At 44.9% G+C, this 23,837-nt stretch overlaps 1 protein-coding gene across 2 annotated transcripts in view; it reads right to left on the reverse strand.

Moving 5' to 3' along the window:
* Window positions 1–23,837, reverse strand: part of PBX2 (PBX homeobox 2) — a 172,126-nt gene that overhangs the window by 23,031 nt on the left and 125,258 nt on the right. For both annotated transcript variants that reach the window (XM_069237258.1, XM_069237259.1), the window contains exons 7-8: window positions 8,975–9,063; window positions 3,893–3,979 (exon numbers count right to left, since the gene is read on the reverse strand). In XM_069237258.1, the coding sequence (XP_069093359.1) occupies window positions 3,893–3,979; window positions 8,975–9,063 (176 nt within the window). The remainder of the gene's footprint in view (window positions 1–3,892; window positions 3,980–8,974; window positions 9,064–23,837) is intronic.

Here is a 23,837-nt window from a genome sequence, read left to right on the forward strand (position 1 = left end):
GCATCCCCCCCGTCACAGGACCTCTCTGACTAACGCACCTCCTTTTTCCATTCCAAGATCCAGGACATCTAGGACTGCTTGCTCCCAGGAAGTCCTAGCACCGCAACCAATGACTGACCCCGTCAAAGTTCTGGAGAAAGCAATCAACGTACAACTACGGAATTTCGTTGAGGCTAACAACTCCCTGGCCAGCTCCCAGTCCGGCTTCCACAGCAACCACAGCATGGAGACTGCCCTCCTGGCAGTCACCGACAACATCCGATTACACCTAGACCGCGGCCACACCACAGCACTCATACTCCTCGACCTCTCAGCAGCCTTTGACACAGTCTCCCACAGCACTCTACGCACCAGACTCCACAACATAGGAATCTGCAGAAGAGCCCTGGAATTGATCCAGTCCTTCCTCTCCGGGAGGACGAGAGGGTCAGACTCCCTCCCTACACATCCAGACCCACAGGAGTCAACTGCGGAGTCCCCCAAGGATTCTCATAGAGTCCCACACTGTTCAACGTATACGTGGCCCCTCTCTCAGTCATCGTCAGAAGCCACAGTATGAACATAGTGTCATATGCCGATGAGACAACTCATTTCCCTCACCGAAGACCCGGACACGGCGAAAAGGAACTTCCACTCAGGAATGGAACCTGTTGTCAGCTGGTTGAGAGAAAGCTGCTTCAAGCTCAACACCGACAAGACTGAGCTCATCATCTTTGGAAACACCACCTCAGCTTGGGACGACTCCTAGTGGCCCACATCTGTCAGTGCTCCCCCCGCACTGACTGAGCTCTCACGCAACCTAGGCATCATTCTTGACTCCTCACTATACATGACCTGCCAGGTAAACCCAGTCGACGACTCCTGCTAGCACACACTCCGGAAACTTCCGAAGATTTTCAGATGGATCCCTGCAGACTGTCGCAGGACAGTCTCCCACGCCTTAGTCACAAGCAAGCTTGACTACTGCAACGGCCTCTACGCTGGCACCTCGACTAGAAACATCAAAAAACTACAACTCATCCAGAACACTATCGCCAGACTGTAAGGAAATGCCTCCTTGGCATGGTTGCCCCCTGACTTTTTGCCTTTGCTGATGCTATGTTTACAATTGAAAGTGTGCTGAGGCCTGCTAACCAGGCCCCAGCACCAGTGTTCTTTCCCTAACCTGTACTTTTGTATCCACAATTGGCAGACCCTGGCATCCAGATAAGTCCCTTGTAACTGGTACTTCTAGTACCAAGGGCCCTGATGCCAAGGAAGGTCTCTAAGGGCTGCAGCATGTCTTATGCCACCCTGGAGACCTCTCACTCAGCACAGACACACTGCTTGCCAGCTTGTGTGTGCTAGTGAGGACAAAACGAGTAAGTCGACATGGCACTCCCCTCAGGGTGCCATGCCAGCCTCTCACTGCCTATGCAGTATAGGTAAGACACCCCTCTAGCAGGCCTTACAGCCCTAAGGCAGGGTGCACTATACCATAGGTGAGGGTACCAGTGCATGAGCATGGTACCCCTACAGTGTCTAAACAAAACCTTAGACATTGTAAGTGCAGGGTAGCCATAAGAGTATATGGTCTGGGAGTCTGTCAAACACGAACTCCACAGCACCATAATGGCTACACTGAAAACTGGGAAGTTTGGTATCAAACTTCTCAGCACAATAAATGCACACTGATGCCAGTGTACATTTTATTGTAAAATACACCACAGAGGGCACCTTAGAGGTGCCCCCTGAAACTTAACCGACTGTCTGTGTAGGCTGACTAGTTCCAGCAGCCTGCCACACCAGAGACATGTTGCTGGCCCCATGGGGAGAGTGCCTTTGTCACTCTGAGGCCAGTAACAAAGCCTGCACTGGGTGGAGATGCTAACACCTCCCCCAGGCAGGAGCTGTGACACCTGGCGGTGAGCCTCAAAGGCTCACCCCTTTGTCACAGCCCAGCAGGGCACTCCAGCTTAGTGGAGTTGCCCGCCCCCTCCGGCCACGGCCCCCACTTTTGGCGGCAAGGCTGGAGGGAACAAAGAAAGCAACAAGGAGGAGTCACTGGCCAGTCAGGACAGCCCCTAAGGTGTCCTGAGCTGAGGTGACTCTAACTTTTAGAAATCCTCCATCTTGCAGATGGAGGATTCCCCCAATAGGGTTAGGATTGTGACCCCCTCCCCTTGGGAGGAGGCACAAAGAGGGTGTACCCACCCTCAGGGCTAGTAGCCATTGGCTACTAACCCCCCAGACCTAAACACGCCCTTAAATTTAGTATTTAAGGGCTACCCTGAACCCTAGAAAATCAGATTCCTGCAACTACAAGAAGAAGGACTGCCCAGCTGAAAACCCCTGCAGCGGAAGACCAGAGGACGACAACTGCCTTGGCTCCAGAAACTCACCGGCCTGTCTCCTGCCTTCCAAAGATCCTGCTCCAGCGACGCCTTCCGAAGGGACCAGCGACCTCGACATCCTCTGAGGACTGCCCCTGCTTCGAAAAGACAAGAAACTCCCGAGGACAGCGGACCTGCTCCAAGAAAAGCTGCAACTTTGTTTCCAGCAACTTTAAAGAACCCTGCAAGCTCCCCGCAAGAAGCGTGAGACACAACTTCCTACACAGACTCATCCTGGACCTCCCACGCAGAGAACACATCTCTCAACACCTGAGGATCCTCAACTGGCTCCCAGTCGAGAAACTAATCACCTTCAAGCTACTCACCCACACATAGAAGGCCATACACAACACAGGACCAGCCTACCTGAACCACTGCGTCTCCTTCCACACCCCGCCAGATCCCTCTGCTCCGCCCAGATGGCTCTGGCCACCAGCCCTCACATTCATAAAACCACTGCCGGATCACGAGCCTTCACCTACATAGCAGCAAAGAGCTGGAACAATCTCCCCCTGCACCTCAGACAAACCCATCGCTCACCAACTTCAGAAAGAATCTCAAGACGTGGTTCTTCGGATAAGGTACCTCCCCCAACCACGCCTTGAGACCCTCACGGGTGAGTAGCCACGCTTTATAAAAACTGATTGATAGCATGTGTATTTACTGACAAACATGCCATCAAACATACATTTACTTATATTTCAAAGTGCCCCAAGATCCCACATTTGAGCTGGATAATTCAGTGCTCATGACCATTGATGAGGATCCCCTGGAAGTGAAAAAGCTGATCAAATGTGTTATAATAATTCACTCCAAATTTAAAATTGGTGGTGCACACCTTCACAGAACGAGACTGCAGAAACCAGTCTACATTAGGTCACCAGCGCCTGCCAAGAATAAAGTGCTCTGCTTATCCACGCTGCAAGTCTATGCATGGCTCAGTACTGTGTTCAGGACTGCGTTCTCCTTTTCAATGATAGGCTGATGAAAGCAGGCTTAAAGCTTTAAGGGTCACTTACAGGTCCTGAAAGCCATGTGATTAAGGCACTTACAAGTGCATGAAATTTGGGCTAAAAATATTGGTGATGCACAGAGAAAACAGGTCCAGTATGTGATCATACAGGCTAATTTAGCACAAGGACGAACTGTGAAGTGTCAAGGTGCATGTTGTGCCTCTCCCCAACTCACATATCCCCAGGCCTAACAATTTGGATGAACTATTTGAGGTCTTGGTGCCAAGTAGTTCTCTGAAGGTGAGATACACCAGTTTTTAACAATATTCACATTTGAATCACAAATAAAGCCAGCTGGGTTCTCACCTACGCCAAAAGAAGAGGGATTGCTTGGATCAACCACTTTGAATTCATATGAACACTACATAGCTTCTTATCCTCAGGACAGCCATGCTCACTCTTGTACGAATGTGGCAACATCTACAATGACCACCATCTTCGTACAAAAGAAATAAATACAAATAAAAAAGTATGCCACATTCAACAATCCACAGACTTAAGACATACCCTCATTTCCCGGGGACTGTACATCTGGCTAGGAACCATCCCTTCTCCGTAGGCCCCAGCTCCCATCGAGTGACGAAGAGCCTCCACCTGCAGGAAGTAAACTCATTTCAACATTGGGAAGTAAATGGCATCCACTTAACGTGGTACATTACAGCAGATCTTACCAACTTTAACACTGTTTGCATTTCTCCTAATTCCCCGATTTTCCCTACATATGAACACCCCCACCCCAAATCTAGAGCCACAACAGCAGGCAAGGGAACTCTAATCATTTTTCTCCAGTGGTCGATGCCCCCTAAATCTGTAGAGTGCAATAGCCCATCAGAATGGTTACCATCTTCTCACTCACTAAGGTCCGAACCTAGATAGTCACTGTGCTTGATTTGATCTTATTATGGAGTTGGTTGAAAAAGTTGTCTCAATGATGCTCATGCATATATGCCCTCACATGTGCCTGGATGCACCCAGCCTTAAGGGTGTCTTACACCTGGCACATGCAGTGTGGGGGTGTGTGTGACATGTTGTGTTTTCAATGTAGCCTTCAAGAACACACGCAAGCTGCAATGGCAGCACTTGTGTGAGTTTGGTGAGAGGTCCCTGAGGGTGGCACAATTGGTGCTGTAGCCCTCAGATGCTTTCCTTAGTACTCTAGGCCCTAGGTGCCAGGGGTACTATTTACAAGAGACTTACAGTGGTATCTAAAGAGTTTTCCAATTGTGCAAAACAACTTTGCGGTTTTGGGGAAAGAGATCTGTCACTTGGAACCTGGTTAACAGGGACCCAGTGCTTTAACAGTCAAAGCCACATCACAAACCAAGCAAAAAGTGGGGGCTAACCATGTCAAAAAGGGTGCTTTCCTACACGCACTAATGAGCACATTGCTGCCAATATGTGTTACTGTTGGATTTATTAAGCTAAAAAGGCTAATGTTGCCGCTTTTGTCTTGGCAGAAGATGCCCCCTTTTTCTAGTGATTTCCTTGTCCATCCACAGAACGATTGGATAATTTGCACTTTCCACTCTGCAATTGCCACCTTTGAAACTTGGAGACCTTGGTTTACTGGGAGTCACAAGAGCACAATTTCCTCTTCCTTAGCAGCTTTTTTTCTCCTGTATGTATTATGATAGCTCTCCTTAATCTAGTCTATGTAGTGCTTTTTCCACAAGCGTTTTTAGCTCTTGGGAAAAGGCAGGCAGCTGAATAGACTGGTTCACATGAAAATGAGGTAGAAACTTTGGAATAAAAACTGAGTTATCACTACTATGCCCTTGTTTATTTGCAGACAGGGACCAAGAATAGTTAAAGCCTGTAACTCACTAACTCATCAAGAGGAGGTAATGGTAACTTAAAAAGCCGTTTTAGTGTGAACTACTTTAGTTTTTCTTCTACTTTGGGTTAAAGGGCTGTTCATGAGGTGTTTGGGTTGAGCTTGGTGAACAAACTAATTTTGTCACCCCTCGGCTGGGTGTCGCCAAACAGAATGTGACTAGTTTTTGGGTGGCAGAACATGTACCGCAATTTGAAGATTGGAAATGTGACATGGATTAGTGCAAGCTGGCCGAGAGGGTAGTGTACGAAGGTAGAGGAAGCCCCCAAAAGTGGGCAACAATTTGGGAAAGCTGAAAGCTATAGATGGTGGCTGACAGCACTGTTTCGAGTATGACAGTTGGTGAATTTAGCAGTGCACTGTGATTCTTATCTCTGTTTTCGTCGAGTTGAAACGGCAATAAAAATGTATTTTTTAAAAAGTGTTGGAGACTTTTGTACAAGTCATTTGTTAGATGAGCAAGGACCCCTTATTGACTGATCCTTACCTCTGAATCAAAACAAGTCTTTCTTGCGCAAGTTGCTGCCATTTTAGACTTGCTCCTTATCCCCAACTAATATGGGTTTTCTGCTGTTGCTGAAAGAGGTTCTTCCATAGGTCAACTGTTGCTCGGTGTGCCTCTTCTGAATAAGGGGCTAGCCTGCAATGTTTCATTATCCTTCATTTTCCGCAATGAATCATCCATTGAAGGCCTACATAGATTCTCCCTTGTGCAGGGAACATTTGTGGCCATTGCTTTGATTTCATGTGTGAAACCCAAGACCCTGTGTAATAGCATGTCTCCTTAGTCATCTAGCCACATAAGCAGCATCCAGATCGGATTTCAGACATGGGTTGGTACTTGTCTTCCTCTCTTTGTTGACCGTCTTAGCCCTTCCCTTTTTCTAAGCAGTTCTAGGGCCAGATACATACGCTCTTCGATCTTATCCTGCTGAAGTCTATTTCTGATGATCAGGATGTTTTGAGTTGGCAACACGCCACTGTGTGGTCGCTGCTCTTCCCATCTTCTAGCCTACCACCGCCTTTTCCTTTCCCTGTTTGGCAGCAGTCCAGTGGATGAAGGTGGTCCGCTCCAGTTTGAGCTGTGGCCATCTTATAAAGGAGTCACCTTGCATTTAAGTCATATATGAAGGATTTTGGTTCGAGACAACCTTGTGCATTTTTTCTCTACCCAAGACATGATACTGGTGAGAAGGCAGTCTTCTAAAGGATTAATTTCACGGTGTATGAAGATAAGGAGCATCAGAACTTTTTTCCTGATGGAAAGATCTCCAGGAAGAAGCAAGAATCGGCTTACTCCTCTTCAAGCTGCATCTCGTAGGTGTGCTCTGCCCTCTTCACTACAATGTTACATATAGAGACATCATCTGAAGGTGAGGGTCTGGCTCAGTAGGAGTTAATTTCCCTCCAGTCAGTCCACCTCTTTGTCCTGCAATAGATATTCATCCCCAAGTGCCCCCCTCTTCTACTGGGAGATGGTCACCTTGCTCATAAAAATCATCCTGTTGCTCGTTTTGTAGTTATGGAGTTGCCAGGGCACCCTATAGATCTGTGGGTGTCTTCATTTGGCCACTTTGAGTGTCCCAAAAGGTATGCTATAGGATTTCACTGCCAATGAATGCCATTTTTTTCTTTTTTGCAGCAATGCTTCAATTTCGGCCTCAGTGCAGTGCTTTTTAATTTCGACACCGCAGCTTCTTTTTTCTTTTTAAAGGTGTTGGTCCATGTCTGCTGTCGTGATATTGCTTTTGTTTTCTTTGATCACGATCCTCTTTTGAAGTTGCTTCAGTGTGAATGCTTGCCCCAACCAGGGAGGCTTTAGCTGCATGGAGCTCTGGACTTTGGTGGTAGTTTGACTGGCAAATGCTTCAACATTGGATAGTTTGACTTAGGGTCTTGATTTCTTAGCTCGAACACCGTAAAACCATCTAGCATTGTGGGTGTATGCTTTTTCGGCATATGCAAACCTCTTTCTAGCAATTTCTTCTAGAATATCACCAGTCTCTAATTCACGGAGTACCAGATCCTTTTACTCCCACAGAATCTTACATTTCCTCTAACATTTCATACTCTTCATCTAAGGATACACTTCATAGGATGAGCAGCCTGCTTGTAACATTGTGGAATGCACACAAAGCTGTTTTATCTCACCTCCAAGGTTCTTGGCATAGCCTTGCATGCCTTACAGCCTTCAGGTTTGTGGTCATTTGGGAAGCACAGAATGCAACATTTATGGGTGTCCCCCTGTGCCAATTCATGGTGGCAATTTGGTCGAAATCTAAAAGGAGTGTTTCCATTACTCCTGGCTGTTAACTTAGAAGTGCCCCGGGGATAATCATCACTCTCCGACTGTGCATTCTCCTAAATCCTATCTGCCTGCTGTTTTTCAAGGTAGAAATCTGCTACTCCTGATGTCTATTCAGGTAACCATCGAATTTTGATGGTCAAAGCTTCTTCCACTTAAAACTGCTTCTGAAGACGAGTGAGGAAAAAAGAATCTAAAGATGGCTACATCATACTGAGGCATTGTGGGCTTAGGATCGATGCCACTGAGAGTCGGGTGGGACTACCTGGTCGATCCTCAAAAGAATTAACTAATAAATAGTTAGCTAGATATACAAAAGACAACAGAAAGTGAATACAGGAGAAAGGCACACTGCAAAACGTAGAACATTTGAAGTACAGCTGGTGTGTCTTCAAGGGGTTTGTCAGATGACTGATCTGTTTAAACCCTACATATTACTTATGAGGCTAATTGGACCACACCAATTAAATCAATAATTCTACATCCTCTTTTGTATTTACAACCCAAAAGTATGCTGGCTTTCCAGGAGTTAAGACCTTCAAACCTGGGAAATGGGGTACATAATCACTAGTCTTCCTTTCCTAACTATTTTAAGCAACTTCCTGAACTTCTTAACTTTCTCCTAGTTCTCCACTCCTCACAGTCAAAAGATGGAAACCGTTCCTGTGTTTGGAATTCCAACACATTACTACCCTGTGTGTACTACTCTCTGGAGATTGACTATTACATAAGATGGGCTCTGGGGCAATTACTTAAGACTCACATTTTGAGGCATGTACACTCAGTCACAGAGCACATGGGCCCCCACACAGCAAAGGCTACAGAAGATATGAATCACAAAACTCACAATAACCACAACTCCAACCATTGTCAATAACTGAAAACTCACAAGTCCAGCACTTAGACATGCAGCAAGAGCTACAAACAGTCACAGCGCCCATACATTCCAGCACAACTGAAACAAGGCAAATGTTACATATTATTAATCCTGGAACACTCAAATCACTATCACTGCTACACATATTGTCAATAACAGAATTCTCAGTCTAGAACACACAGCAATATTTACATAAAGTATCAATCAAAGCATTTGCAGTGTCCAGCACAATACACAGCAATGGCAAGTCGCAGCATCAGCCACATGTAGATGTAGTTCCATGTGTCATCAACTCTGTAGTATTCAGACACTGTCCACCACAACAAAGCTGTGTCTGGCAGAGGCCTCAATAGAGATTCTGGTGAGCAGAGGGCCACTGGAAGGCCTCAGTTGCACATTGGGGACACCACACAGCTTCTATTCAACAAAGAAACCACCATGACCTCTGCAGCATAAAGTGGCTAGGAACTAGCTTGAAACGACCACTGTAGAGTGGCTAAAAATCCTCTTCAAAGGCACCCATTAACTAAGAACTGTCTAAGCAGCACAAGACGGAATCAAGGTTACACTGACCTGGGAAGCCTGGTAAGAGTCTCCGTTCAGTCCTGGCATTCCCAAAAACATATCATTGGAGCCTGAAAGGTTGAAGGAGCCACCAGAGCCTGTACGAGGGGACAAGAAAAGAAAATTCAGTCTGCAGACGCAAAAGAGAAGATTTTGTTCTACATCGCAAGCTACAGAGGCATAAGCTATATTTGCTCGTCCTTTTTAACATTAATAGATTGCTTTATGAATTTTGGAACAAAATCTAAACCCCTCATTTTTTGAGCCTGCAACTGCGCCACTCAGTCCTGCCAACTGCGTTTTACCTTTTACTTTCCCTTCAGGTCCAGCAGGCCATCAGCAAGCCAAATGATTAACAGTCTAGAAGCTATACTTCTCTACTTTTCCATCTGGACTAGGTGACACGCAACGAAGCAGTGAGGAACTTGAGCAAGGCAGCCTGCCAACCAATAATCACGAAATGAGGACAGTCTGGGACTCTCACTCTCTTCCAGACCCTACTGGTTGTCAGTTTCTAGCTCATTCCCTCTTCTCCTACCCACCAGCCATACAGGTATGGCCAGCGGTGGTAAACAAACGAACACATTTTGGCACTAGTATAAATCCATGCAGGTCTTATTTTAGCAATCTATTTTTAGTTTAAAATGTGTTATTTTAGCAATATATTTCAGTGGTTCCCAACCTGTGGTCTGAGGACCCCTGAGGGTCCGCAAAGCCTCCTCAGGAGGTCCACGATAGCTTAGAAAATGTCATAATCTTAACAGATAAGTTCCCCGGTTTCAAGTAATGACTCAGTGGGGAGTCCCCGGATTTCAATAATGATCCAGTGGGGGTTCCCGGGTTCCAGTAATGATAAAGTGGGGGTCCACAGAAGTCAAAAGGTTGGGAACCACTGATCCATTTTTTGTTTAAAATGTGTTCAGCGGATATTTAACTGGATACCTATTATAGAACTGCATCTCCAAGCATAGAGCGCTGCACAGAATGTGCAGGTATGTCAAGAGTGGGGGAGAGAAGTGATACCCAGGATGGGGCAATGACTCCAACCTTGGGAAAGAGCTTGAGTTTCATTAACTGACCAAAATCGAGGCTCTTCAGGTAACGTGTCAAGAAAGCCAGCAATGGACATCAGTACATAATGCACCCATTTCTCCCAAGGGAGAGCACTTGAAGAATGTGTTACACAGAATGGCTGCAAAGAACAGCCTCTGCAGTTCCTGCCTTTATCACTAGCATGCATTGCTAAGTATGACCCAAGGATAATATTAAACGGAACAAAGCCTCCAGGAGCTGCCTCAAAGCCAAAAGGTACCATACGAAGGGTACATTTCCGAGGGAGAACAGAACATCTCCCCCCATGCATGCACATGGCCACCCCTACTCATAAAAGTATACTGCCTGTATGCACTGCTTATTTACAGTGGTGGGAGCAGAGCTCATCACAGCAACAACTTACACCAGACAGGAGCTGCTGTATGGCAAAAGCGCAGTGGACACTCACAGAACGGTGCTTGGAAGCGGTAGAAGCGCTAACATCAGTCATCATTATTTACTCAAAAGAGTTGCAGTCTGCTGGACAAATCACAGTGTTAAACAGTACAAGCACTGGGCAGTAGTAGGTGTTGTAGGGAGCGCTACTCCCAGAGTGGAAATGAAAACATGTAGGTGATACTAGTAGAGTGCAGACCAGTGGGGATCAAACAGTAATTTCTTCCAAATAATAGTTTATGAAAAATTGGGATACCCCATGCTCTCCTGTTTGCCCAGAGTTCCTTTCCACCACCCAACAAGCTGCAAAAAAAGCATTGGCAAAGCCAATATGTCTCACTTATGGGCGAGCTATTGGCTTTGGCAATCGGGAGAGGGTGGTGAACAGGAGGGTGGATGGAAGAGTTGCCAGTTATTTCTGCAATTTGTATGACGCAGGTGAGAGACCCTGAACCAAACACTGAAAAGTTGTATAGAGGTACGTATCTAAGCAACAAGGCGGTGCTAAATCAATGCCAATGCTTCACTAGAAGGGAGTCTAAAAACTCAAACCTCCATATGTGCAAGAACTGATCTGTTGTCGGCGGACTCGAGTCCCTTGAGGGAGCGGCTATAGATGTTATACATGCTTCCTTTGATTGTGCTCGACAAAGAAAGTTTTAAGCCAAAATGAAGTATAATAAATGTCCTCAATGCTTTGCGTCAATATGAGCTGTGTTAAGTGAGGAAAACGCAATAGAAAGTTAAGAAGTGTGCATATAAATGTTTAACAATTCATCTAGCTGTCATGATAGCTCAGTGAACTGAAGGCTCACCGCTCACAAATGCGGCGCCTTAGGAGTCAACAGTTCGAATCCTTACAATGTTATTAAATTTCAGTAGAACATCATGTTTTAGAACGCTCAGAAACCATAGAGCTGCTGCTTGTATCGCTATCTTACAACCGGCACCGCTGGCTGAGTTACAATCCTTGTGTGTACAATAGGTTACAGACATGTCCTGTCTTTATGGCGAGCAGTGTGAGGAAGAAGCGCAAGCGAAGGGAGTCTGTGGTGGAGTAAAGATCAGCCAGCCAACGTCTGACTCAAGTTACTGTGCTGTCTCCCTGCAATATACCCCACTGAGCTGTGTGATATGCTGCATGTCTGGGCACCATGGTGACAAGGGAGTCAAAGTGTCAGGACAATAAAAGTGCATGTGTACGGGCACCTGTGACAGCGGTATTCCTGGAATAGTCAGGCTGCACATGAATGGTGGAGTATGAAGGATGACGACCTCCCCCACCCCACACTGCACTCGGGTGCCACAGACTCATAAAAAGACCAATTTGCTCCCGGGTGAAGCAATAAACACCCAGACTGGGCTAAACTGTTCAGAAGTGCAGCGCACACGGATTTGTAATATCATTTAAAGCACTTTAGAATATGTAGGGCAAGGTCACAAAACCCCAAAAAACTGCAGCACGGTGTAAGAAAAAGTGCGCTATAATTACGTTGCAGTCTAGTAAGGGTTAACAGACCACGTCACAGATGGGATGTAACACATATGATGTACGCTTTTGCACAGAGTTGCGTTGTGGCTTTGATCCATAAATCCCAAAGCATGACTGGCACATTGTCCAGGGATGGAGAGCCCTGCAAGTTGTGTTTACACTGCCACGACAAGGCCTGCGAGTGGGTGTAGTGCTGAAACATGAAGCGCAACGCCAGAGTAGGAAGAAGGTAGGCGTGCAGCTGCCATGCTGTGACCTAATCCTGCAAGAGAAAGCACTCCAGGAAGTCCCAGTAACAAAACACTGGCAAATTTAAGTGAACGGCCATCTAAAAAGAAACAAGAAAGCAGGCGCTGTGCTGAAACATGAAACGCGCTGCCCGTGTGGATAAAAAAAACATTCAGAGTATAACACCAGGAGGAAAGAAAAAAGATAATCCCCCAAACAAAAAGATAAACAAGCAAAGCATTAGGATACAGTACTTGGCTTGTGCTCCGTGGAAGGAAACAAAAGACAATACAACAGGGACAAAGAGGAAGGACTGATCATTAGCAAGCAAGGATTTTTAAAGGACACAGAGACAAACGAAAAGCAATGGGCCGACTTGAAGCCAACAAAATATATACAACAGGTCTTAAAATTTGACCCAAAAAGCTAAACTTTACTGAACTCTAACAAACCATTTTGCAGCTTACAGTACTGTAGATGAGCATGCTTTCGACACTCCTGCCATTTGGTGTTGGGCACGGACACTGCAAGTTATTTTCTTCGAGGTAGAGGTTTCGGTTTCAAGGAAACTTGTGATCCCTCTCAGAAACACACAATGCATCAGGACATACTAAACACTTTGTTTTCCCACGCAGTTGAGTGTGAAAAAGGTGAGAAGTAGGACTTTGTATGAATGTTTTTGTAATGTAGAAACATACTGAGGAAAATGTTGAGCTCATATCCAGAGCTGGTGGAAGGGCGGATGCAACGTTACAGCACTATAAACTGCAAACACAGTGCTTCCTACAGGTAAGGTTTTCCGTTTATATTATGGGCAGTTGTTGATCTTATGCTTTGCCTAGACTAAAAAGTTATGGCTTGCAAGCAGTTTCGGAAGACGTTTAAAATAAAATGTTAAGGACTGTTTACCTGACCGGTCCTTCTTGGTGGGCGGGAAGGTTCACACAATAATGCCTAGTGACCATGCGGAAGCTAAACCATTTTGCAACTTTACATATGTTCGTATGCAGGATATTACCTAGGAAAGCTATAGTGGCTTTGGTTTTGGCACAGCGAGTCTGAATACATCTGACAATCCCCCTATTAAGGTGTGCTTTAGAAGTGAAACGAACCCCCATGGTGTCTTGCCAGAAGCTACAAAGAGAAGCTGTCTTTCTAAAGGGTTCAATGCATTCAATATAATTTACAAGGACTCTTGAAATCTCAAGTGTGGCCATTTCCGCAACAGATTAAGGATGGGGTGGGGAGGACAGTGAATGGTTTTACTGCCATTGAATGGGGGAGACTGCCTTAGAACAAAATATAGGTTTGTTCCAAGGACACCCAAACCTTTGTGGACTTGAATAAGAAAAGGCTCCTCCACAGTTAGAGTTTGCAGTTCAACAACTTCACTACATGAAGTGATTGCAATGAGAAAGGCACCTTATGTGACAAACTGGAACAGGCAAGAGTGTAACAGTTCAAACTGCACACCTGATGAGCCGCTTAATACCAATGCTTAACATCTTCTGGTCACCTATATTCTCCCAAGTTGAATGAGTATGCAATAGTGCGTTCTGAACCTGTTGACTGATGATTATAGCTACCATGCAAATGTTATTCATGATTGCATTAACTAAGAAGGCTAGGATGGCTCCCTTTTTCTAGTGGACTGTGCTCTCTTTCTTCCAAAGGTACCCCAGCCAGTTTTGGGCTCATTTAAATGGTACTATGTACCTTGCTATAGTTTTTTGCGACTATGGTTTTGGGGCTGGAAATGAGACCAAATTGATTCCCTATCCTATGCTGTATTGTTTCTTGCAGGTAATACGTCACTGCTTTTCTGAGATTTAATGTGTGTAAGGCTCCTTCTGCATGTTTTTGGCTGTTGGCAGAAGGCTAGCAGTAATAATGTGTTAACAGATTATCATCTTAGGTGAAAAAGAAAAAAAGCGGGGTTGTCCTCACCACTAACATGAATTTGTGCATTTGTAGGTTCTGGTCTTGTACTGGGAGTGCCTGCAATTTACAGACCCTGTGATGGCAACCAGGAATGTTGTTTTCACTGTTAGGAATCTTAGACCTGCTTTGTGCAGTGACTTAAATGGCTTCTTTCTTAGTTGTGTCAGGGCCAAGTTAAGATTCTACATTAGTGTGGGTGCCGACCTCGGCTTGGCAATTCTTGTTACTTATCCCAGGAACCACTGCAGGACTGCTTTATTAAGGGAAATGTTACTTACGCAGTAGACATATGTTCGTGGCATATAGTGCTGTAGATTCACATGCTTTGCATAAGTCCACTATCTCGTGTTGGGTCTGGAGTGTTGCAAGTTCTTATTGTTTGAAGAATCTTTGAGTCACGGGATCAAGTGACTCCTCCTGTCGGGGATGCTGCACATGGCCATCGAGCCCTTTGTTAGATTGTTTTCCCGCAGGCAGGGGCGGTAAGGAGTGATTAGAGAGTAAAGAAAAAAAAGATGACCAGGCAATGTATTTACATATGTAAAATATTTATATGCTAATGCAACTACAACTGCTCCAGGAGTCAGGGGAGGAGGAAGGGCACATGTAAATCTACAGCACTACATGCCACAAACAGATGTCTACTGGGTAAGTAACATTTTCTGTTCAATTGCATGTGTGGCTGTAGATAAACATGATTTGCATAGACTGTAAAGCAGTCCCTCCAAAGAAGCAGTGGCTGGGCTGTAAGAGTTGCCTGAAAAAGTGTTCTGAGCACTGCTTGGCCATCATTGGCTTGCTGGTGTGCTAAAACATCTGCACAATAGTGTTCAGCATATGTACGCGGTGTAGAAAAAGTAGCAGCTTTACATATGTCTGATATTGGTATGTTACCTAGGAAATCCATAGAAGCACCTTTTTTCCTAGTGGAGTGTGCTCTGGGGGTAGCAGGTAACTGTTTGGCCTTAAAATGGCAAGTTTGAATAAATTTGATTAGCCATCTCGCTATACCATTTGTTGATATTGGGTTGCCTTTATGAGGCATTGAAAATGCTACAAAAAGTTGTTTAGATTTCCTAAACTGTTTGGTTCTGTCAATATAATACATGAGTGCACTTTTAACATACAGTGTGTAAAGAGCTCTTTCTGCAACAGGGTCTTGTTGTGGGAAAAAGACTATTAATTCAACTGATTGCTTGATATGGAATTGTGAAACTACATTTGGAAGGAATTTAGGGTTTGCTTGAAGAACTACTCTAGGTCTGTGTATCTGGAAGAATAGTTTTTCTAAGGTTAGAGCCTGAAGTTCACTTACACGTCTTAGGGAAGTGATAGCTACTAAAAAAGACACTTTCCATGAAATGAATTGTAAAGAGCATGTATGCATTGGCTCAAAAGGTGGACATATGAGCCTAGTAAGAACAACATTAAGGTTCCAGGATAGTGCTAGAGGTACCCTGGGTAGAATGACTTTTGAGACCTTCCATGAAGGCTTTAATAACTGGAATTCTGAATAAAGAGATGTGTTGTCTGTTTTGGAGGTAAGCAGTTATAGCTGCTAAATAAAGACAAATAGACGAGTATGCTAAGTTTGTTTATTCTGCTTCATTTGCATAAATTAATGTCTTGGACTGAAGCTTTAAGTGGGTCAATGTTCTTAGTTTAACAGCAGCATACAAAACGTTTCCATTTTGCTGCACAACACTGTCTGGTTGTAGGTTTATGTGCCTCTTTTAGGATGTCTATGCATTCTGGCAGTAGATTTAAGTAACCAAACTATGACTTGGCTTCAGGAGCCATGTCGCAAGGTTGAGAGTTGGGGTCTGGATGCCTCATCTGTCCTTGATTTAGAGAGACGGTCTGGCCTATTGGGGAGCTTCTCATGTGGAACTACTGATAAATCCAGAAGTGTTGTGAACCAAGCTGGACATGCCCATGTGGGAGCTACGAGGATAATGGTGAGAGAGGTTTGCCTCAATTTGTGAACTACAGATGGAATGAGGGGGAGGTGGAAAAACATAAGTAAATATCCCTGACCAATTCATCCATAGAGCATTGCCCTTGGACTAAAAGTGTGGGTATCTGGACACCAGATTTTGGCATTTTGTATTTTTTTTGCGGTGGCAAAAAGGTCTATTTGGGGTGTTCCCCACGAAAGAAAGTACTGTTTAAGAACTTATGGGTGGAGTTCCCATTCGTGGACTTGTTGCTGCATCCTGCTGAAGAGGTCTGCAAATTGATTGCCTATGCCTGCAAGATACTCTGCCACTGAATGAATGTGGTAGTGAATTGCCCATTTCCATACTGTCTACGCAAGATGGGACAACTGACAAGAATGTGTCTCCCCCCCTCTGTTTTTGCAGATAATACATGGTTGTCATGTTGTATGTACGGACTAGAACCCCTTTGTGGGAGAGTTGTGGAAGAAAAGCCTTCATTGCTAGGAAAACTGTTAGAAGCTCCAGGTAAATGATATGTGAAGCTTGTTGAATGGGATCCCATAGACCTTGTATTGCTAGGCTGCTGAGGTAAGCTCCCCAACCTGTCTGTGATGCATCTGTAGTCCGAGTGATCTGAAGTACAGGGTGTAAAAACATTTGCTCCTTGGAGAGGTTGATGGGGTTCTACCGTTGCAGTGAGTCTGGCGGACCAGCAACACTAGATCTCGGAGATGACACTGTGATAGACCACTGATGAGACGGGCATTGCTGTAGGGGACACGTGCAGTCTGGCATGAGGTACGATGGCAATGCAAGATGCCATCATCCATAATAGCTGCATCACTTCCTTCACTGTGCAAGTGTGGTTTTCCTGTAACTGTGAAATTAAAGTTTGAATGCGAGCGGGACTTGGTTATGCTAACTATCTGCACATTGAGCACTGCTCCTAAATAAGGCTGTAGCTCCAAAGGTTGGAAATGGGATTTGAGAAAGTTGATCTTGAATCCGGGAGTCTGAAGTAGATCCAGTGTGCTGACAGTGTTGTAATGTATTGGCTTTGATGACCCAATCGCCCAAGTAAGGGAACTCATGAATGTATTGACGTCTGAGATATGCAGCAACTACTGCTAGACATTTTGTTAAGACCCTGGGAACAGTTGTAACCCTGAAAGCAAAAACCTTGAAATGATAATTTTTCCCCCCAATAACAAATCTAAGATATTTGCAGTATGCTAGGTGAATGGGAATATGAAAGAAAATAAGTATCCTTTAGATCTAAAGCTGTCAAAGTCGCCTTGCTGTAAGAGTGTAATGACATCTTAGAGAGTGACCAAATGCAAATGCTGTGGGAGAACGTAGTTATTTAGTGGTCCGAGATCTAGAATAGGCCTGAGTGACCCGTCCTCCTTTGGTATTAGGAAGTACAGGGAGTATACTCCTAACCCTTGCTGTGAAAAGAAGGGGGCTGGTTCTATAGCCCCTTTGAGTAGAAGGGATTGTACCTCCTCTTTGAGAAGAGAAGGACGTTCCTATGAGATTTTGTGAGTGCGAGGAGAGGAGTTTGGCAGAGTGGAAGTGAGCTCCAGACAATAACCATGTTGGATAATTGAGAGAACCCACTGGTCTGTGGTGATATACAAGGTGGGTAGAAGTTCTTGAGTCTTCCCCCTACTGGAGAGGTGTGAGGTGGTGGAAGGTGTGGGTAGTTACTGGTGTGCAGTGGAGGAAGATTCTCTGGAGGTGGATGCCTTCCCTCTGCCTCTGTTTGAGCCTCTATGGCATCTCCTAAAGGAACCTCTGTTGTAGATATGGGAGTTTTGTCTGTTCTGAGAGGTGGAAGGCTCGGTAGAGGATGGTTTAAACCCTTCCCTAATTGTGGGCGACGAAAATTACCATGTTGTGTGGTGGTGAGTAATGCCCCCATTGCTTTTGCTGTTTAGTCTTTAAGTCTTTCTATTGTGGCATCCACTTGTTGGCCAAATAAGTGTTCTCTATCAAATGACATGTTGAGGACTGCCTGCTGTATTTCTGGCTTGGAACTTGAACACTTAAGCCAAGCATGCCTGCGTATAATGATACTTGTAATTAATACCACGTGCTGCGGTATCTGAGGCATCAGTTGAACACCAAATGAAAATATTGGAGATAGTTTAACCCTCTGATACTATCTCTTGCACCCTTTTGCGAAGCTCTTCTGGGAGCTATTGAAGGAGATCCCCTGTTTCGTCCCAATGGGTCCTGTCATACAGTGCCAAAAGTGCGTGTGAATTGGCGATACGCCAATGATTGGCATCTTGTGCAGCTACTCTTTTGCCCGCTGCACGTAATTTTCTGCTTGGGAAGCAAATCTCCTGTGGATTGACTATTAGTACATTTTCGTGCAGTTTTGGCCACTATCGAGTCTGGAGGGATTTGAGCCTGTATAGTAGGTGTAGGTGTAGGTGCTCAATTGTAATTTTTAATTTACCCTAGGGGTGATTACTCTAGACCTTACGGGTTCTTTAAAAATATCATTAGCCTGTCTAAGCATGCTGCGTAGCATGGGGAGGAACTGACTCTCTGTGTGTTGCAATAAAGGTGTCAAAGAGAAAATCCTCTTCAACATGGTTAGTGTACAGCTGGACATAGTGGTATGTGGCTGTCCTTGCTATCACCTGCTGATAAGATGTTGTATCTTCAGGTGGTGATGGCTGTGCAAGATCTAAATCTGGGTCATTTGGCAGGATGGGATCGGGATCATATGAATCCCATGGATCTCTCTCATGTGGTATGTCACCCACATCATCTTCCTGTGGTGCTGGTGAACTCTGTGGTTAAAACTGTGGTTCAATAAGTGGTGTAGGAGATTGAGGAGGTGGTGGAGGGGTGGAAAGAAGCACTGGAGAGTGTGGTGGAAAAGCCTGAGATCTAACGGGAGCCTTGTCCTTGGAGGCCTTCTTGGGGGCAGCAGCAGTTTCCAATGCCTCTTCAAAGGTTAGCTTCCTTTCAATTGGAATGGGGGGGGGAAGCAATGATTCTCCCTGTTCCTTTTAAATATGGAGCCGGCGCTGACAAGCGTCCATAATCTTTTAAACGGGCTCCACTGGTAAAGCTGTTTCGGAAGAATAACAGGAGTCTTTAAAAGGCACGATCTTGTGTTCCACAATTTTGGGTACCGAAGTCCTTGGTCAGGTTGAAGCTGTCAGCTGCAAAGTGGCTGTGGAAGCTTTTTTGCCCTGTTCCAAAGCGCTCAGTTCAATGGATCTGCTTGATCCCGATGGTGCCTGTGAAGTTGCCAATCCGAAGGTCGATGCCGAAGATGTCTTGGTTGCTTTCGGTGCCGAGTTGGGCATATGAAGGAGATTTTCGGATCCAACAATGGCCCGAAGGCAGTGGTGGTCAGGCGACCTGCTCCTGGGGCATTTTTAGAGTCTTTGTATGGGGAGTAGGGATTATTCTACCCACAGTATGCGCAGAGGTGACTAGTTGGCTTTCAATGTCAGACTGGAAATCAGACTCTACGATGGCAAAGGCCTCCTCCTGGTTCTGGCTCATCCTGCGCGTGCTCTTCACCGAACATATGTGGAGCATCGTCTGGTGTTTTGGACGCCACCTCCAACCGACAACCTCTTTGGTCTCTGGGCGTCTTCTTGGATCAAAAGGAACGGCAGGCGTCGCAACTCTGTTCATTGTGGTCCAGGGAGAGACAAAAATTACACACCAGATGCTGCTCGGTGTCGGGAAATCTAGAGTAGGATCGAGTGCAGAACCGAGTACATTCTATTAGCCCTGCACAGTCCAACACCACATAAAGGAGTAGGCCAGAGACAGACGCGGATAGCCTTGTCGCTGAAAGAAAGACTGAAGTGAACAGTTCGGAATAGAATGAGCTCAGGAAATACCAGAGCGAGAGGAACACACATCTAAACCCAACGGCAGAGAGAAAATCTAACAAAAGGACTCTACGCCCATGCGCAGTATCACCGAAAGGAGGAGACACTCGATCCTGGGACTCAAAAAGATTATTTTAACAAAAACAACTTCCAACACTCCAGACCCAACACTAGATGGCGGACTTATGCAAAGCATGTGTATCTACAGCCACATATAGCATTGAACAGAAAGTTTTCTAGGCGGTGCCCCTGGTACATACAAATATGACCGCAAGATGTCCTTGAGGTTAGCCCAGGTGGCTGCACTCTAAGGGGCCTTAGGAATCACACGGCTAGATTGAGACAGACTGGCTCTGGATCACATACTTGTCCCTCTTGTATCGTTAGCAAGTCTTGTGAGACAGGTAGTTTCCATAACATGCCCTATGCCATTGCCACCAGATCTGAAAATGAAAATGTCACTTACCCAGTGTACATCTGTTCGTGGCATCAGTCGCTGAAGATTCACATGTTCTGCATAGCTCGCCATCTGGTGTTGTGTCGGAGTGTTACAAGTTGTTTTTCTTCGAAGAAGTCTTTCGAGTCACGGGACCGAGTGACTCCTCCTTCTGTCTCCATTGCGCATGGGCGTCGACTCCATCTTCGATTGTTTTCCCCGCAGAGGGTGAGGTAGGAGTTGTGTTGTAGTAATAGTGCCCATGCAATGGAGTGACTAAGTATGTACCTATTTAAGGTTAAAATAATATATACAAATGTACAAAGTTGAAGCTAACTTCCGAACTGCTACAGGCTCCCGGGGAGGCGGATGGGCACATGTGAATCTCCAGCGACTGATGCCACGAACAGATGTACACTGGGTAAGTGACATTTTCAGTTCGATGGCATCTGTCGCTGTAGATACACATGTTCTGCATAGACTAGTAAGCAGTTATCTCCCCAAAAGCGGTGGCTCAGCCTGTAGGAATGGAAGTGGTTTGAAATAATGTTCTTAACACGGCTTGACCTACTGTGGCTTGCTGTGCGGATAGCACGTCTACACAGTAGTGCTTGGTGAACGTGTGTGGCGTAGACCATGTGGCTGCCTTACATATTTCTTGCATTGGGATGTTCCCTAGAAAGGCCATGGTAGCACCTTTTTTTCTGGTTGAGTGTGCCCTTGGTGTAATGGGCAGTTGTCGTTTTGCTTTAAGGTAGCAGATTTGGATGCATTTAACTATCCATCTGGCTATACCTTGTTTTGATATTGGGTTTCCTGCATGAGGTTTTTGGAATGCAATAAATAGTTGTTTAGTCTTTCTGATGTTCTTCGTTCTGTCAATGTAGTACATTAATGCTCTTTTGACATCTAATGTATGTAGTGCCCTCTCAGCTATGGAATCTGGCGTGGGAAGAACACTGGTAGTTCCACTGTTTGATTTAGGTGGAACGGTGAAATAACCTTTGGTAAAAATGTAGGATTAGTCCTTAGGACGACTTTATTTTTGTGTAGTTGTATAAAAGGTTCTTGTATTGTAAACGCCTGAATTTCGCTTACTCTTCTTAGAGATGTAATGGTGATGAGAAATGCAACCTTCCAGGTTAGGAACTGTATTTCGCAAGAGTGCATGGGTTCAAAAGGTGGACCCATGAGTCTTGTTAAGACAACATTTAAGTTCCATGAAGGAACAGGTGGTGTTCTTGGTGGTATAATTCTTTTAAGGCCTTCCATGAATGCTTTAATGACTGGTATCCTATATAGGGAAGTCGAATAGGTAGTCTGCAGGTATGCAGATATTGCTGCAAGGTGTATTTTAATGGAAGAGAAGGCTAGGTTAGATTTTTGTAAGTGAAGCAAGTAACCCACTACATCCTTTGGAGTTGCGTGTAAAGGTTGGATCTGATTATGATGGCAGTAGCAAACAAACCTCTTCCATTTACTTGCATAGCAGTGCCTAGTGGACGGCCTTCTGGCTTGCTTTATGACTTCCATACATTCTTGGGTAAGTTGTAAGTGTCCGAATTCTAGGATTTCAGGAGCCAGATTGCTAGATTCAGCGATGCTGGATCTGGATGTCTGATCTGTTGGTTGTGTTGTGTTAACAGATCCGGCCTGTTGGGCAATTTGATGTGGGGTACTACTGATAGGTCTAGCAGTGTTGTGTACCAGGGTTGCCTTGCCCAAGTTGGTGCTATTAATATGAGTTTGAGTTTGTTTTGACTCAATTTGTTTACCAGATAAGGAAGGAGAGGGAGAGGAGAAAAAGCGTAGGCAAATATCCCTGACCAGTTCATCCATAGGGCATTGCCTTGGGACTGCCTGTGTGGGTATCTGGATGCGAAGTTTTGGCATTTTGCATTCTCCTTTGTTGCAAACAAGTCTATTTGAGGTGTTCCCCAGAGTCTGAAGTAAGTGTTTAGAATTTGGGGGTGAATTTCCCATTCGTGGACCTGTTGGTGATCTCGAGAGAGATTGTCTGCAAGTTGATTCTGGATCCCTGGAATAAACTGTGCTATTAGGCGAATGTGGTTGTGAATTGCCCATCGCCATATCTTTTGTGCCAGCAGGCTCAACTGCGTTGAGTGTGTCCCCCCTTGTTTGTTTAGATAATACATTGTTGTCATGTTGTCTGTTTTGACAAGAATGTATTTGTGAGTTATAATTGGTTGGAAAGCCCTTAATGCTTGAAAAACTGCTAGCATTTCTAGGTGATTTATATGCAGTTTTGTTTGATGTACGTTCCATTGTCCTTGTATGCTGTGTTGATCGAGGTGTGCTCCCCACCCTGTCATGGAAGCATCTGTTATTACGTATTGTGGCACTGGGTCTTGGAAAGGCCGCCCTTTGTTTAAATTTATACTGTTCCACCATAGAAGCGAGAGGTAAGTTTGGCGGTCTATCAACACCAGATCTAGAAGGTGACCCTGTGCTTGTGACCATTGTGATGCTAGGCACTGTTGTAAGGGCCTCATGTGCAGTCTTGCGTTCGGGACAATGGCTATGCATGAGGACATCATGCCTAGGAGTTGTAATATCATCTTTGCTTGTATTGTTTGTGTTGGATACATGCGTTGTATGATCTTGTTGAAATTTTGAATTCTTTGTGGACTTGGAGTGGATACTCCTTTTGTTGTGTCTATTATGGCTCCCAGGTATTGTTGTACTTTGCACGGCAAAATGTTGGATTTTGCAAAGTTGACGGTGAAACCTAGTTTGTAGAGGGTTTGTATGATTTGATTTGTGTGGTGTAAGCACTTTGTTAGTGAATTGGTTTTGATTAGCCAGTCGTCTAGATACGGGAATACATGTATTTGCTGCCTTCTGATGTGTGCAGCCACTACTGCTAGACATTTGGTAAAGACTCTTGGTGCGGTTGTTAAACCAAAAGGCAATACTTTGAATTGGTAATGTATTCCTTTGAATACGAATTTTTTTTAAAACTTTTTTTTAAACAGAGGAACCCCTAACTAAGTAGAAATAATAACAAAACTACAAATACAAAAGCTCTAACTAAGTACATGACAGAAATGCTAACCATGAAACTGAACACATGAAAATACAAAACAGACATGAGTTTACACTCATGGTTGTTCCCAGAAATTCTTCTGGGTGTGGTAATTCTTAAAACAACCACCCACACACAGCCCAGGCTTTGAAGGACAATCTGGGCAGTACATTCGAGTCTCCCTCCGGATACCTCTTCGAAAACACACTCTACCTTTCTTAGCTGGAAAGTCTTTTTTGGGTGTGGGAGGAATGTGCTCAGCAAAGTGGCGATCTTTCAATCAAGCCACATCCTCCGGTGTTTTGTCCTTTTTTGGTATTAAGAAGTACAGTGAATAGACTCCTGTGTTTGTTTGTGTGTTTGGTACTAATTCGATTGCATTCTTTTGCAATAGTGCTTGAACTTCTATTTCCAGAAGTTCGGAATGTT

The sequence above is a fragment of the Pleurodeles waltl genome, chromosome 6 (assembly GCF_031143425.1).
Source record: "Pleurodeles waltl isolate 20211129_DDA chromosome 6, aPleWal1.hap1.20221129, whole genome shotgun sequence".
In the NCBI taxonomy this organism is placed as follows: Eukaryota; Metazoa; Chordata; class Amphibia; order Caudata; family Salamandridae; genus Pleurodeles; species Pleurodeles waltl.